At 52.8% G+C, this 14,915-nt stretch overlaps 1 protein-coding gene across 5 annotated transcripts in view; it reads right to left on the bottom strand.

Annotated features, from left to right (window-relative positions):
• The window catches only part of COQ8A (coenzyme Q8A), a 50,063-nt gene that overhangs the window by 9,297 nt on the left and 25,851 nt on the right, over positions 1-14,915 (bottom strand). For 3 of the 5 annotated variants that reach the window (XM_073801213.1, XM_073801218.1, XM_033851572.2), the window contains exons 2-5: positions 12,917-13,102; positions 9,983-10,390; positions 9,658-9,724; positions 14-88 (exon numbers count right to left, since the gene is read on the bottom strand). In XM_073801213.1, the coding sequence (XP_073657314.1) occupies positions 14-88; positions 9,658-9,724; positions 9,983-10,390; positions 12,917-13,093 (727 nt within the window). In that variant the 5' untranslated portion in view covers positions 13,094-13,102. Of the gene's footprint in view, positions 1-13; positions 89-9,657; positions 9,725-9,982; positions 10,391-12,916; positions 13,103-13,868; positions 13,960-14,915 lie in introns of those variants that run through there. The other 2 variants (XM_073801203.1, XM_073801219.1) reach the window with 2 other exon arrangements.

The raw sequence follows: 14,915 nt of genomic DNA, 5'->3' as shown, positions 1-14,915 counted from the left end.
GGGCCCAGCTCACCTGAGGGGTCCTCAGGGCGGAGGCTCTTCTTGGCGACCTCGGCCAGGGCCCCGAAGCCCAGACCCACGGCCAGACCTGCAAGGAGGAGGTTGAGGGCTCTGGGCATTCGCTCAGGGGCTGCCCACTGCCCGCCACCCACGAGGCCCGGAGCAGCCCCACACAGACACCTGCCTCGCTCCCCTGGGGACCTTCGCTGACACTCCAGGCATCTTGAAAAGGGAGGGGATAAGGAGGTAGGAGATACACAGCTGTTGTTTTCAGAGAAGACCTGCCTCAAGGTTGGTGCTTTCGCTGGAAAAGCCTCCTCCACCGCCACTTCCATCAGCTTTGCTACAGGCTCACGCGACAAACACACCCACCTCCAAAACAACGTACGACGGAGAAACGCATTGGGCAAGACGCAGCACAAATGGAATGTGGGCCAGGAATGGCTGCAGGCCAAGGACATCCTGACAACACTGGGCACCCCCTTGGGATGCAGCCGCCCACTTCACAGTCTGTGTGAAGAGCCTCCAATACTCTAGAATTCTCTAACCCAGTTCACTTAAGTCGCAAGGAGAGGCATTACCACTGCAATATAAAGCAGTCATTGGTGGGAACCGGAACATTTTGCAAAAGCCATGGGGACTCCCAGGAGCTCAGGCTACAGCCCTCACTTGCGGGGAAGGCCCCACAGGCACTGACGGTGGTCTAAGGACAGTGGGGTACCAGGCCCTCCTTCTCCCGTCAGCAATCTTTGAAATCAAGGTTTACTAACATCTCATTGGTCCAGAGGTTGGAACTGGATGATCCCTACTGTCTAGGGGAGGCCTGGGGAGGCCAGCAGGTGCCACTAAATGCACACAGAAAGCCCAGGCCTGGCTCAGGGCCTATTTCCTCTACTGAGATACAGTCCCAGCTGGCTTGGGGGGCGGGAGCACACTAGGCGAGAGAGTGAGGAACATTTGGAGGAGCACGCTGACCACAGCAGGAGGGACAGCAAAGACCCAGGGAAGATGCCAGAGATGCCCCGAGGCCAGTGGGCCTCGGCGAGCACAGCCCTGGGGGGCTGGGAGTCTCACACCTGGCAAGGACACCTGCACGTGCTTCTATATTTTCCAAATTTTCTACGATGATTATGCATTACTTTTATGAAAATTATTATTGAATTTACTGAAAAAGTTATTTAATGAAAAATACATTTTAAAAATCATAAGAGGATAACCCAATTTTTTTAAATGTTTTTGCAGTACATTTGACCCACCATGACACAACCGTTCACCCTCCGCTTTGCCAGGTAGCTCCTGCCTCATGGGTCAGTGTGAGGATTAAACAGCTGAATAAGAGTGAAGCCCTCCCAGAAGGGCTGGGCGTAGGCAACACTATTCAGGTGTTCGCTATTACTGTCCTTTCTCCTATTCAAAGGGCTAGACCAGTGCTGCCAAAAAAATATAATGCCAGCCACATATATGATTTTAAATTTTCTGGGGGTTATGTTAAAAAAAGGCAAAAAGAAGCATGTGAAAGGAATTCTGATCATATATTTTACTTAGCCCAGTGTATCCAAAACATTATCAATCCAGCGAGTACTCAATATACACATCGTTAGAGAGATGTTACTTTTTTTATTTTTTTTTTGTACCAAGTCTTCAAAATCCAATGTGCGTTTCGTCCTCGAAGCCTGTCTCAGCTTGGACCAGCCATGTTTCAAGTGCTCAACACCCCACGTTGCTGGTGGGGCAGCACAAGGGCAGCACAAGGCAAGTTCTGGCGACCAGAGCAGAGGCCACGGTCATCTGGAAATGCCCCCAAGGACACCCTGGCGTGCTGGGATGGAGCTGCCACGGCCTGTTTCCCTTTGACACCCCAACCCAGCCCCGGAGGACACTGGGCACAGAGCTGCGTCCCCGGTCAAATGGTAACTCCCCTCCCCTCCCCCCACCTCAGCACACTGTCCAACTCAGCAAACGAATGGCAACAGCAACGCTAACCTTCAAACTGCAGTGACCTTCCCCAATGTCTCTCCGCCTCTAGATTTTTCTCTGCCTACATCAAGTCCAAAGACAAGCCTACCAAACAGGCAGACGTGTCAAAGGTTACCCAGGCTGGCCACTGAGAGCAGACGCCGAGCGCCCTTCTCTGCAGGGCCCCCAGCTGGGCCCCCTCACACGCTCTGCCGAACTCTTCTCTGGCCCATTCTGGGCTGCTGGGCAGAGCCAAAGCTCTCCAAGGCCAAGGACCGTCACTGAACACTGAATCACGGAGGGAACATTCCGCAAAGCAGGTCGCAGGCTCCTTCTGTGCGCCTGCGAGCTCCCTCAGGGCCAGGCCCGAGGAGCTGACAAGGGATGGGCTCCCCACTGCGGGACCCTGACCTCAGGAGCTCCTGCTCTAGTGAACCAAGAACAGGCTGGCCATCCCGCCATACCCAACCTGGCTGACCTGAAAGCATTCTCAGAACCTTGCAGAGACAGGAGGGCAGAGGCCAGCCAGGCTCTTCGTTCCCCCCGGAGCTGGGTGGCACCTGCAGGCAGCTCCTGGGAGATCAGCGCCTCTGCCTCGGACTCCCCGCGTTGGTGAGGACAGCCCGAGCCCGTGCTCACTCAGTCTCCGGCGTCACCTGAGGCCTTCCACTCCACCTCGGCCCCCCAGCCCTTAGGACAGCACCTGTCCATGTCCGGACCCACAGGCAGGCTCAGCCCGGCCCGCATGGATGTCCCAGGGGAGACCAGCCGCAGAACCAGCTCCGCGGGCCCATGGCCACCACCAGCAGCCTGGCCACCACCCTAGCCTGTGAGAAGGCGCCAGCCCTTTCCAAGAAAGTTCCTGACATTTCTCACAAACGGAGATTTTGCAGGCAAGAAACGCGGTGGCAGTGACGAGCAGCAAGGAGCAGGGTCTCCCCACGGGGGTGGGGGCGCTTTGGGCTGCTTCCCAGGCTGTGGGACTGATCAGGGGGCCCAGGCCACTGGCCCAGCTCCTTCCTCCCCGAAGTCCCTCTGCAGGTCCTCAGAGCCAAATGAGTGCCCCCTGAGCAGCACCCCACAGACACAGAGGAAACAAGTAAATAATAACCTTCTAACCTTCTAATAAAAACCTCCTCCTGTGAGGAGGCTTAGTGAGGGGCGCCCAACCTGCCAGCACCCCAGGCATGTTTACAGAGCAAGGCTGGACGGAGGTCCTCTGCAGCAGCAAGGGCCAGATCTGAGGGCAAAACCGCTTCACTCACACAGCACCACCCACGTGCCAGGCACTGTTCTCAGGCCTCCCTTTTCCAACACACCCAACAATCCTTCTGATCTGATAAGACAAGAAAGTCCACACAGAAAAGGCAGCGGACAAGGATATTTCCTTCACTTCAAGGTGCTCCCGAACCCTTGGTAATTCCACCTTCTCTTCCATCACCTGCATCCTCCCGCTGTGCCAGCACTGGGCACCGGGAAGAAGAGGGGGCCTGGGAGGGGGCTGCAACCCACAGCATCGCAGGAAGGAGAATAGGAAGGAGCAGTGGACGAAGGTCCCTGTAGAGTGTTCTCAGTTCTCAGAACTAAGCCAGAGTGGGGCGGGGGGGAAGACCTGACAGTCCCTCTGCTGGCTCAGGGGAGACGGGACGAATTCAGGGGCGACAGGCTCAGCCTGCCTGTATCTGTATGATACAGGCCTCCTCAGCCCGGGTCCCAGGACTGTCACAGATGCACATATGGGCCTGGGTGACTGGCAACTGTGGCTCAGCTTCCTCACCTGTAACTGGAGATTATAACTGCCCTAATCTCCTTCACAGAGGCTCTAAGTGACAGAAAATAGACAGAAGAGTCCCTTTTAAAGTTTGCTCCTGGAGAAAGTAGAAACCACGCTCCCTCACCCTGCCAAGGGCACAAACTTTTCTTGGACCTAAAGGGCATCTGTCTTGCTGCCTCAGAGAGCACCGGAGGAGCGCTGGCTACTTAGAGCGGCAGCAAGTGTGCAGCGTGTCCCCAGGAAGTCAGGCACGTGGTGCTCAACTCCTTTTGGTAAGTTTTCTCTAGTGCCTACTTGATCTGTTGGTCTCATTTCTATAATCGTCCAGTTCTCCCTCATTTCATAGGTGCAGAGGAGGTAAGACATCTCCTCTGAACCTATAATACTGAAGCACAAATGAAAAATATAGAAAAGAGTAGAGGAGACACACATGACAGAAGGGAAAGATCTAACATATGTGTAACTGGAGTCCCAGAAGGAGAGGAGAAAGAGAACAGGGCAGAAACAATATTTGAAGAAATGACCAGAATTTTCCAAAATTGATGAAAGACATCAAGCACAGATTTAAGAAGCTCTATAATCCCAAGCAGGATAAAAGCAAAGTAAATCATACCCAAGCATGTCACAGTCACACTGCTGGAAAACAAAAGCAAAAGGAAAATTTTAAAAGCAGAGGACAAAATACAAATTACTTTCAAAGGAGCAGCAATAAAACGAATAGCTAAGTTTTCAACAGAAACAATGGAAGTTAAGAAGACAACTGAGGGACTTCTCTGGTGGTCCAGTGGTTAAGACTTTGCACTTCCACTGCAGGGGGCGCGGGTTCAATCCCTGGTCAGGGAACTAAGATCGCACATGCCGCGTGGTGTGGCCAAAAAACAAAACAAAACAAAAAAAAGAAGACAATGGAATAATATTGCTGAAGTGTCCAAAAGAATTAATTTTGAACATGGAGTATTATACCCAGCCAAAATACCTTCTAAAACAAAAGTGTAATAAAGACATTTACACACAAATAAAAACAGAGAATTAATGATTACCACTCTGCACTACAAAAAAAGAGAAAAGGTAGTTCTGCAGAGAAGAAGAAAATTACCCCAAAAGTAATTCTAATATAAAAATGAAGGGAGAGGGCTTCCCTGGTGGCGCAGTGGTTGAGAGTCCGCCTGCCGATGCAGGGGACACGGGTTTGTGCCCCCGTCTGGGAGGATCCCACATGCCACGGAGCGGCTGGGCCCGTGAGCCATGGCCGCTGAGCCTGCGCGTCCGGAGCCTGTGCTCCGCAACAGGAGAGGCCACAACGGTGAAAGGCCCGTGTACAGCAAAAAAAAAAAAAAAAAAAAAAAAATGAAGGGAGAAAGAAACACAAAAAGGGTAAATATGTGGCTAATCTAAATTCACATGGGCTATACAAAGAAATGACATCTTGTAAGGTTTAACATATCTTAATAATTTAGTATATAATATAAAACATGTAGAAACAAAATACATATCCACGTTAACACACACACACACACACAAAGGGATTTAAACTGTTCTGAAGTGCTAGCATTACTGCAGAAGTAGTCAAAATAATCATTTCTATTACATTGTAGTAAGTCAAGAATGTATGCTGTAATCAAGAGAAACCACTAAAAGTATAGTAGAATAATAACACACAAACTAATAAAGAGAAAACATGTACAAGAAAAAAATCTCTTTAATTCAAAAGAAGGCAAGGCAAGTGGGGAGAGGGAAGGGGAAAGGGGGAAGAAAGGGGTAGGGAATTAAGAGGTACAAACTACTATGTATAAAATAAATAAGCTACTAGGATATATAGTACAGCACAGGGAATATAGCCAATACTTTATAATAGCTACAAATGGAATCTAACCTTTAAAAATTGTGAATCCCTATGTTGTACACTTGAAACTTACATAGTATTATACATCAACTATACCTCAATTTAAAAAAAGGTAAAAATTTTTAAAAAGAAAGTAGGACAGAAGAGAAAAAAAGGGAACAGAATGGATGGGTCAAACAGTAAACAAAGACTAAGACAGCAAATATAAACCCCAATACATCAGCAACTCCATTAAATGTAAATGAACTAAATACTCACATTATAAGACTAAGATTAATGGTCTGTACCTAAATCACAGGAAAAGAAAATATATATATGCTGCTTACAAAAGACACACCTTAAATATAAGGATACAAAAGGTTGAAAGGAGAAGGAAGGAAAAAGATATACGATGCAAACATTGACCACCACCTCCCAAAAGAACAGCTGGAAAACAGCTATACTAATATCAGACAATGTAGACTTTCATAGAGATAAGAGAGGTAAGACATAATAATAAAGGAATCAATCCCCAGGAGGATATAAGAATTCTAAATCTGTAAGCAACCAATAACACAGCTTCAAAACATTAAAGTAAAAATTGACAGAACTAAGAGGTAGGTAAATCCATGATCACAGCATAAGACTGTTAAATGTCTCTTTTGATAGCTGATAGAATAAACATACCATCTAGAAAAATGGTACAGATGATCTTATTTGCAAAGCAGAAACAGAGACACAGATGTAGAGAACAAATGTATGGATGCCAAGGGGGAAAGAGGTAGGGTGGGAGGAATTCGGAGACTGGGATTGACACCTATACTTTATTGTTACTATGTGTAAAGCAGACAACTGATGGGAACATACCATACATAGCACAGGGAAATCTACCTAATGCACTGTGGTAACCTAAATGGAAGGGAAGTCCAAAACGGAGGGGATATCTGTTTTTGTATGGCTGATTCATTTTGTTGTGCAGTGGAGGCTAACACAACATTGTAAAGCAACCATACTCCAATAAAAATTAATTTAAAAAAGAATTTTAAAAAGAAGTTTAAAAAAGAACAAAAGAATACACATACCAAAAAAATCATTAAAAGATCTGACTAATATGAGTAACAAACTAGACTAGACAGATAGATAAACTGCACCTGACAGTGCCAGAATTCTTTTCAGATACACATGGAACATTTACCAGTATATTCCCATTGGAGTCAATGGCAAGACCCCTATTTCACAGAAAGGCAAACCAAGGCAATACCCAAGGTCACAGGAAGCAGGGCCGGAATTATAACCCAAATCTTATGATGACCTGAAGCCCAGTTCTGACCCCAAATCCAATATCTAATGCTATCTTTCATTTCATTCTCCAACAAAAGCTAATATCCAAAGATCACCATGCCCCACAGCATCAGAGCCACAATGTCCCACAGCCCAATCAGACCTAGAGTTCCTGCGCCGTCTCAGCATCAGAATGAGCCACCCAGATGGAAAGCCCTGCCCTCTGCCTCTATACAGCTCAATACCTGCTGCTGACCTTCCCAAAGACAATCCTACCCCCTGAGATCTAGAGCAATCCCTTTCTTTCACACCTGCAGTGTAACAGCTTCCTAAAGTCTGTTAGTCTACACCTCAAAACCATCTCGCCCTCATGAGGGGAAGAAAGGCCAGAAGTATTTTCTAGGAGAAGAAAGTAGAGCAGTGTTACTTCCAACTGTCTAGATAATGGCCCACCAGTAAGCCATATATTCCACAAGGCAACGAAGAACGTACATCAGTAGGATATTTAGATCTCTGAAACAGAAATATTTTTGCAACATGTGCAGTTCTAAGGATCTATGATACTAATTCTGATCCTTTTCTATTCAATTCCATTCTATTTAATTTGTTTTTTAAATGCCGGTCCTGACCCACTAAACTGATTTCACACTCACTAAAGGGTCATAAACCCCAGTTTGAAAACCTCTGGATAGGGTAGAAGGCCCAGAATTCACCTCTGGGGCCAGAACTTCACGTTCTTTCCAGACCCGGCTCCTCTTTGCTCCCCTCCTGCCACCTCTAATCCTGAAACATGAGCTGCCAACTGCTTGGGCAACAACGTGTGCAGCTGAGAATCACAGCTGGGAGCAGATCTCCAGCACAGACTCTGAAGGGCGGCTCCAGGCATCAGGCAGCTGTCAGCAAGGGCTCAAGAGGCTCCTGATGGTGCAAAGCCCCTACAAAGACCAGGGTCTCTCCTCACCCCAACCCCAGCTCCCTCTGGCAGCCCACGTCCCCCACGCCTTGAGGGGAGCCCTGTACCCTGGTTTTAACGAAGTTGACTTTTTGTCCTACACACCTTCCTATACAACCGCTTTCACTTCAGTCTGCTTTCCTCAACCCACCCCCCAAAAAGGCCTGACTCCTGCCTGCTTCACCAGGACCTCCATCAGATACTAATTGGCCATCACGACCTTCATCCTAACCACGTTTCCCAAACAGGTCCTCCACTACCCCACCCCAGCAAAGACTCACGAGAGAGGCTTACACCCATCCTAAAATACATCAGTCAAACTAAGCCTTACGGGGACAGGGCTCTGTGGTGAACCCTGGTCTGCAGGGAGGGGAGGAGGATTATAGGTTACAGAGAAAGACTAACTACAAAGTAAGAAGAGAACAGTTCCTGCCCTCAAACTAATGGGGGAGAGAACAGAATCTCCATCTAATACTTTAAGAATAATAAATGTCCCAACTAATAGCCACTGAGCAAAGCAGGGCAAGTGACATGTCTTCTGGGGAATAAGGACCACTGGAAGCCCCCAGAGCAGCCCATTCTGGTAGTGGCACCCCAGGGAGTTAGTGTTCTACGAGGAACTGCTTAAAACGCTACCCCATTAAAGTGAAATGAAGCAATAATTTTGTGCTGAAACTCAGATGACACTGTATGCTGGCTTCCTGAAAAGCTAAGTAGCAGCAGATGCCACACTTTAAGATAACAATTATGGAAGAAAACCTCAGAGTTGAGAAAATTCTATCCAATTAACCTAGTTTTGCTCTGCACCTAAGGAAGGCAGCCAGCCTTCCTTCAACGTTAGAACCCACACATCAGGCCAGCTTCCAGAGGGCCAGGCTAACAGGGAGCACAGATCCACCCCTGAACAAGGAGTAAGACGGGGTCTCCACAAGAGAAGAGGCAGCCGGGGAGAGCAGCGTGCCCGATGTGCGGTCTGTAGGAGGGGAGACGTACAAACCAGCAAAGCAAAAGGCAGGCAGGTAAAGGCTCAGACACGCGAGAGCGGGCTTGCATGACTAGTCAGCACCGGCATCAACATGAACCCATCAATGAGACCACCGTTACACAGAGCCGCGCAAATGAGCACCTGCCCCAGGTGGGCACGCGAATCAGGTTGCCAAGGCTGTTACTTTCATTAACTATTGTCTGGAGAACCTACTGAGGATAAGCGGGCTTTAGAGAAGTCACTCCATCTTCAAGCAGAACCATAGCAAAGGACGGCACTTTCAACAGGAACATCCTGGTCAGATATGACAATACAATGTCATAAAAGCAGAGACAACTGCTGTAAACCTTCACTATAAAATGATCCTCCAACTTGGACGAAGAGAGCACAGAGGGGTACTGGACACAACGGCTATGCAAACCCCTAAAGAAAAGAACAAACTCACAACTCCTCAGCACACTGAAATGGAGGACAGCAGCTCGGGGCCACGGCACCTCGTTATCATTCCACTGATGCCCGCAGGCCCGTGGGAATCCAGCAAACGGGTCCCCAAATGGCTGGGCAAAAACCACTGGGTCCAGGAGCCGAAGAGCCCCACTGTCCCACCTCCTCCCTGCAGGGGCCTCCAAAGGCCTGAGTGAAGCGCGGACGCTGCAGACGCTGCCCCCCGAGAAGCAAAGCCGCAGCCCACAGCGTGGAATCAGCCACGCATCGACCCCCAGGGGTGAGCTGAGGCAGAGACTGAATCGCCCACCCACGGAAAACATCCCGGCATGGCTAACACAGGAGCTGCCACGCTCCCCGGGGCAGCCCTGGGTCCCCGGCCTCCCCGCCTCACGCAGACCCCACGGTGGCCCCCGCTCGACTCACCGGGACTGGGGCCTCACCTCCAAAGTTGGCCAACCGCCCAATCCGCGTAACTGGCACCTTCCGCTCGCGAGCCCGCTCACTGAGCTAGAGGGCGAAAAGAAAGAGACCTCCGGGGATCAGTGAACAGGGACAGGACCGACCTTCAGGGGTTCACACCGCCCCCCGCACGCCCTCTCCACCCCCAAAGGCAGCAGCTCCGCCCAGCAGCACACGCCTCCCAGAAGAGGCCCCCGTGTGCCCGACATTCCAGGCCACAGCACCCGAAGAATGTCCCCGAAGAGGGGGCCGGACACCAGCAGCACCGTGGGAAGCCCCCAGCCCCACCCTGGGCCCTGCACACACCATCTGCTTGTGGGGCTTGCTCTCCGGGCGAGCCTTGGCCTGCCGGGCCTTCTCAATGTCCTCGGCCGTCAGGCCCCCCACAGGGGACTGGTCCTGGTGGTAGAACCTTCGCTGCAGGCCCGTGGCAGAGAATGGGTCTCTGGGGTCCGCAAAGAGCGGCCCGTTCACCCTGCCCATAGCGGAGGCGGCCTGGCCCCGGAGCCCGCCTTCCCCAAAGGGTCCGCTGGCAACATAGGCAGGAGCTGGGCCCTGGCTGCGGGCCTGATCCCAGGGCGGAGGGGACTGATCCGGGGAGGAGGCCACAGACGGCTCCTCGGAGGCGCCCTCGGCCCTCAGCCCTGAGGAGTGGAATTCTGCTTGCGGGTCGTCAGAGCTCTTGGTGTAAGACTCTTCATGCTTCTCCTGACCCTGCAGGGAACAAACGGCACCGTGAGAGGAGCAAGAGGCCGGCCAGGAGCGCCTCCCTGTGCGCATCCCCTTCTGGCCGGAACAGCACACCAGCGCGTCCCACCCTCTGACCCTCTGGAGGGCCCTACCATGTCACCCCCGTGGCCCGTGGCCAGTGCCGGAGGCGAGCAGCAGCCCAGGAGCCGGGAGGCCCGGATTCCAGCCCTGCTCCTGCCAGGGCTCTGCCGTGTGGGCCCCGGCAAGCCGGCCGCCCGTGGTCCCTGAGCGCCCGCTGGGTGCCCGGCCCAGACCAGGGGAGCGACCACTCTCCCGGCAGGAAGCTCCTCACCTGTAAATCCGGGCCAAGAGCAGCTCCCAGGGCTTTGGGGAAGGGGAACCAGGGCAAAAGATGGGGAAAGCTTTTGAGAAGCAAGAGCACAACCGGAGACCAGAGGAGGCGAGCACAGCACACAGGCAGGGCCACCCTGCCTCTCCAGGCCAGCGCCTTGCACGCCCCCCGAGGGGCTCTCCCCAGAGGGCTTGTCACATCCAGGACCTGGCCCGGCTCTTCCAGGAGCAGGGGGTACAGGACAGGAGAGGAGGGGGAGAGAACACCATGTTTTCCCTGCAACGGTCACCGAGACCTGAGCTTCAGGCCCAGGTTCTTTCCACTTTTGAACCCCTCGCGACCTGGAGAGAGTTCCTGAGCCCTCTCTGCCACTTCCTCATCTGAAAAGAGGGCTCCCCCCACAGTCACAGAGTTACGTGCAGCACAGACGGGGCCAGGGGAACAGGGCCAAGAAGGCTATAATTAGAACAGCACTGACTCCTGAAGGAAGGTCGGGGACCTGGATTCCCTGATTCCACTGAAATGGACTCAGTGCACGGAGTGTGGCCTGTAGGTTCTGCAGAAACAGCAGTAGACCCCAAAGCCTTCTCACTCTCAGCTTTATAAGACACTGTGGGATCTAAGCAGATAAGACTTGCCCTCCAGAGGAAGGAAAGAGACAGGCTGTTACTTTCATTTCGTAAGTGGCAAACAGAGGCCAAGAGAGCTAAAATAATCTGGTAAAGACCCACCAGGCGGCCAACAGCAGAGCAGGTATCCCGAGCCAGGGCCTGCCCCGCGGGCCGCCCCGAGGCCGCCTGACAGCACCTTCCTCGGAGCAGAAATGAATTCTATTTGGAATCAAGGGGCACCTGTCAGATGGCCAGGGAAGCCCTGGAGTGAGGGAGTCTGGGACAGGGTCCCATAGCCACGTAACTCCTGTAGCTCCCACACCGGCCGCAGGCTCACCGCTCCTTCTGCCCCGCTACTCCAGCGCTGGCCACCGGCCCTGCGTGACCATAAGCTGTTTATGTGGCAGCCAAGGGGCCTCAGTGTCTCAACGGGACCAGACTCAGTAAGTGTCTGCCGAATGAATAAGTGAACAAATCCCTTGAGGAGCTAGAGGGAGAGAGGTTTCTGGAGTACCTGCGCCTCCGCCCCCTCACAGACAGGGGAGGAACCCACATCTGAGTGTGCAGGGAGAGAACGGGAGTGCACTGGAGACCATCGCCCTGCTCGGCGCCTCCTACGCGGTGGGGGACCGCCACTCCCTCCTACCTCCGAGGGGCCGTCCCAGGGGATGGCCCTGCCTCTTCCAAGGACCAGGGCCAGGCCCGTCCGAGGGGAGCAGAGGGGTGAGCGGGGAGCCCGGGCTCCCTCTCACCCTTCAGGGAGGCCTGCCCACGTCTAGCATGCTCCTCTCCTGGGCGGCCCAAGGGTGCTGGGCAACCTCACTTCCTGGGTGCTCCAAGGCAAACACCCAACAGGAAGGCGATGGCTCCTCACCAGCGAAGGCACCAAATGAGGCTGCCAGGGCTCAGCCCAGCCTCAGCAGAGAGAGGGCGGGCGGGGAGTCTGAGACTGGGAAGAGGACACAGGATGCCGGTGCTGTCAATCAGCAGTCACATCGAACTGCTTAGTCTCAGTTTCCCCATCTGAGAGAGGGGGAAGCATCTGGGTCTGCACCCCTCCCAGGACAGCTGTGAGGCTTGTAAGAGGTCACAGGTGTGAACACCTCTGCAAGCTGAAGGTATCTGTGTAGAGAGAGACACACAGTACCGCCACTGGACCCTTAGAGAGCATGAGGGGAGAGCTGGGAATCCTAACTCTGAGAGTGACCAGAGGCCGGCGGGCTGGGATGTCCCACAGCCTGGAGGAGCGTGCGTGTCCTTGTCCAGAAGGTCAGAGCAGAAATGGGAGGAGTGCGGCAGCAGGGCACCCTTGCAGCACAGCTTCCAACATACACATGCCCAGGCGCACACATGCGTGCACATGCGCACGCGCACACACACACGCCCCCTCCCCATGCCCTCAGACTGTCAGGAACAGGGGTGGGGACCATGCAGGTGATGCCATGGTGGATGGCGCTCCGCTACAGCAGGCCGTGTTGACAACCACAGCTCCAGCACTCGTTTTTGCTTAAAACTGTCCCCTTGGATGGTGAAACGTCAAGGCCCCCTCCCACTGGCACCCCGCCCACTGTCAACTGGCCTCCTTACCTGCACCTGCCCCAAGACCATGCCGATCTGCTCTGCGGCCGTGGACTGCAGGGCCCCGGCCGCCATAATGAGCTCCCTGCTGAGGCCCGGGTGCTGCAGGTGGGTCTCCACGGCCGCCTGGGTCAGCTTGGCAAGGCCTTTGACCACCATGATGGTGTCCCCCAACATGGAAGCCATCCTTCAGGGCTGGAAGAGAGTGGGCCAAGTCAGGGTCGGGGCTCCACGCCTCACACAGCGTCGCACTCACACGGGCCACCTCTACCCCAAACTATGGCTGTTTGGTTTTTCCAATGACCTCCCCTTCTGATCCAGGTTGACTGAGAGAAAAGAGAGGAAGGGCCCAGGGTTCAAGGTAAACGGAGTGACTCCCCACACGGCAGGGCGCCGAGCAGGAAGAGAGAGTCCGTGGAGTCAGGGCTGTGCGCCTGGACCACGTTTCCTCACCTGGGCCTCACAGCCACCTCGTGGCACAGACAAGTAAAGGGATTTGCCCAAAGTCTCTCAGCCACCAAGTGTTAGAACCAGGACTTGAATCTGGGTGTCCCGATTTAGTCCAGAGCTCTTCCCTCTGGACCAAAACCGTAGGCTAGGGAAGGAATGAAACAGGAGGGAAGGGAGCAAGGCACAACCTCTGAAAGAATGACATAGCCCAAGGACATGACATAAACTGATTAGAACCAAATGGGTCCAAGATGGCGGAGAAGTCAACTTCCACTAGACCTTGAGCCTCAGTATACGCTCACTGTAACGCATCAGCAGGCTAAATGACACATCCACAGGCGCCACGACGGTTCCAAGACCAACCATAAGGATCAAAAAGTGGGCCGTGGCCCAATTCCTGGAAATCCCCGCCCCTTCCTGAAATAGCTGGAATACCCCTCCCACTCATTAGCCTACGAAATTACCCACCCCTATAAAAACCGACAACCCCATACCCTGGTGCCTTTCTCACCTTCCGAGATGGCCAACACTCTGTCTGTGGAGTGTGTTTCTCTCTAAATAAATCCACTGTCTCTCACTGAATTCTTCCTGTGATGAGACATCAAGAACCTGAGCTTCAGAGCCTGAATCAAGATGACAGAGTAGAAGGACGTGCTCTCACTCCCTCCTGTGAGAACACCAGAATCACAACTAGCTGCTGGACAGTCATCGACAGGAACACACGGGAACTCACCAAAAAAGATACCCCACATCCAAAGACAAAGGAGAAGCCACAATGAGATGGTAGGAGGGGCGCAATCACAGCAAAATCAAATCCCATAACTGTGGGTGGGTGACTCACAGACTGGAGAACACTTATACCACAGAAGTCCACCCACTGGAGGGAAGGGTCTGAGCCCCACGTCAGGCTTCCCAATGTGGGGGTGCGGCAACGGGAGGGGGAATTCCTAGAGAATCAGACTTTGAAGCCTAGTGGGATTTGATGCAGGACTGGGGGAAACAAAGTCTCCACTCTTGGAGGGCACACACAAACTGATGTGCACATAGGGACCCAGGGGAAGGACCAGGGACCCCAGGGGAGACTGAACCAGGCCTACCTGCTAGTGTTGGAAGGTCTCCTGCAGAGGCAGGGGGTGGCTGTGGCTCACCGTGGGCACAATAACACTGGCAGCAGAAGTTCTGGGAAGTACTCCTTGGCATGAGCCCGCCCACAGTCTGCCATTAGCCCCACCAAAGAGCCCAGGTAGGCTCCAGTGTTGGGTTGCCTCAGGTCAAACAACCAACAGGAAGGGAACCCAGCCCCACCCATCAGCAGTCAAGTGGATTAAAGTTTTACTGAGCTCTGCCAGGCAGAGCAACAGTCAGCTCTACCCACCACCAGTCCCTCCCATCAGGAAACTTGCACAAGCCTCTTAGATAGCCTCATCCACCAGAGGGCAGACAGCAGAAGCAAGAAGAACTACAATCCTGCAGCCTGTGGAACAAAAACCACATTCACAGAAAGACAAGATGAAAAGGCAGAGGGCTATGTACCAGATGAAGGAACAAGATAAAACCC

Source organism: Tursiops truncatus, chromosome 1, assembly GCF_011762595.2.
Source record: "Tursiops truncatus isolate mTurTru1 chromosome 1, mTurTru1.mat.Y, whole genome shotgun sequence".
Lineage (NCBI taxonomy): Eukaryota > Metazoa > Chordata > Mammalia > Artiodactyla > Delphinidae > Tursiops > Tursiops truncatus.
This window is presented reverse-complemented; position numbering and strand designations above follow the sequence as displayed.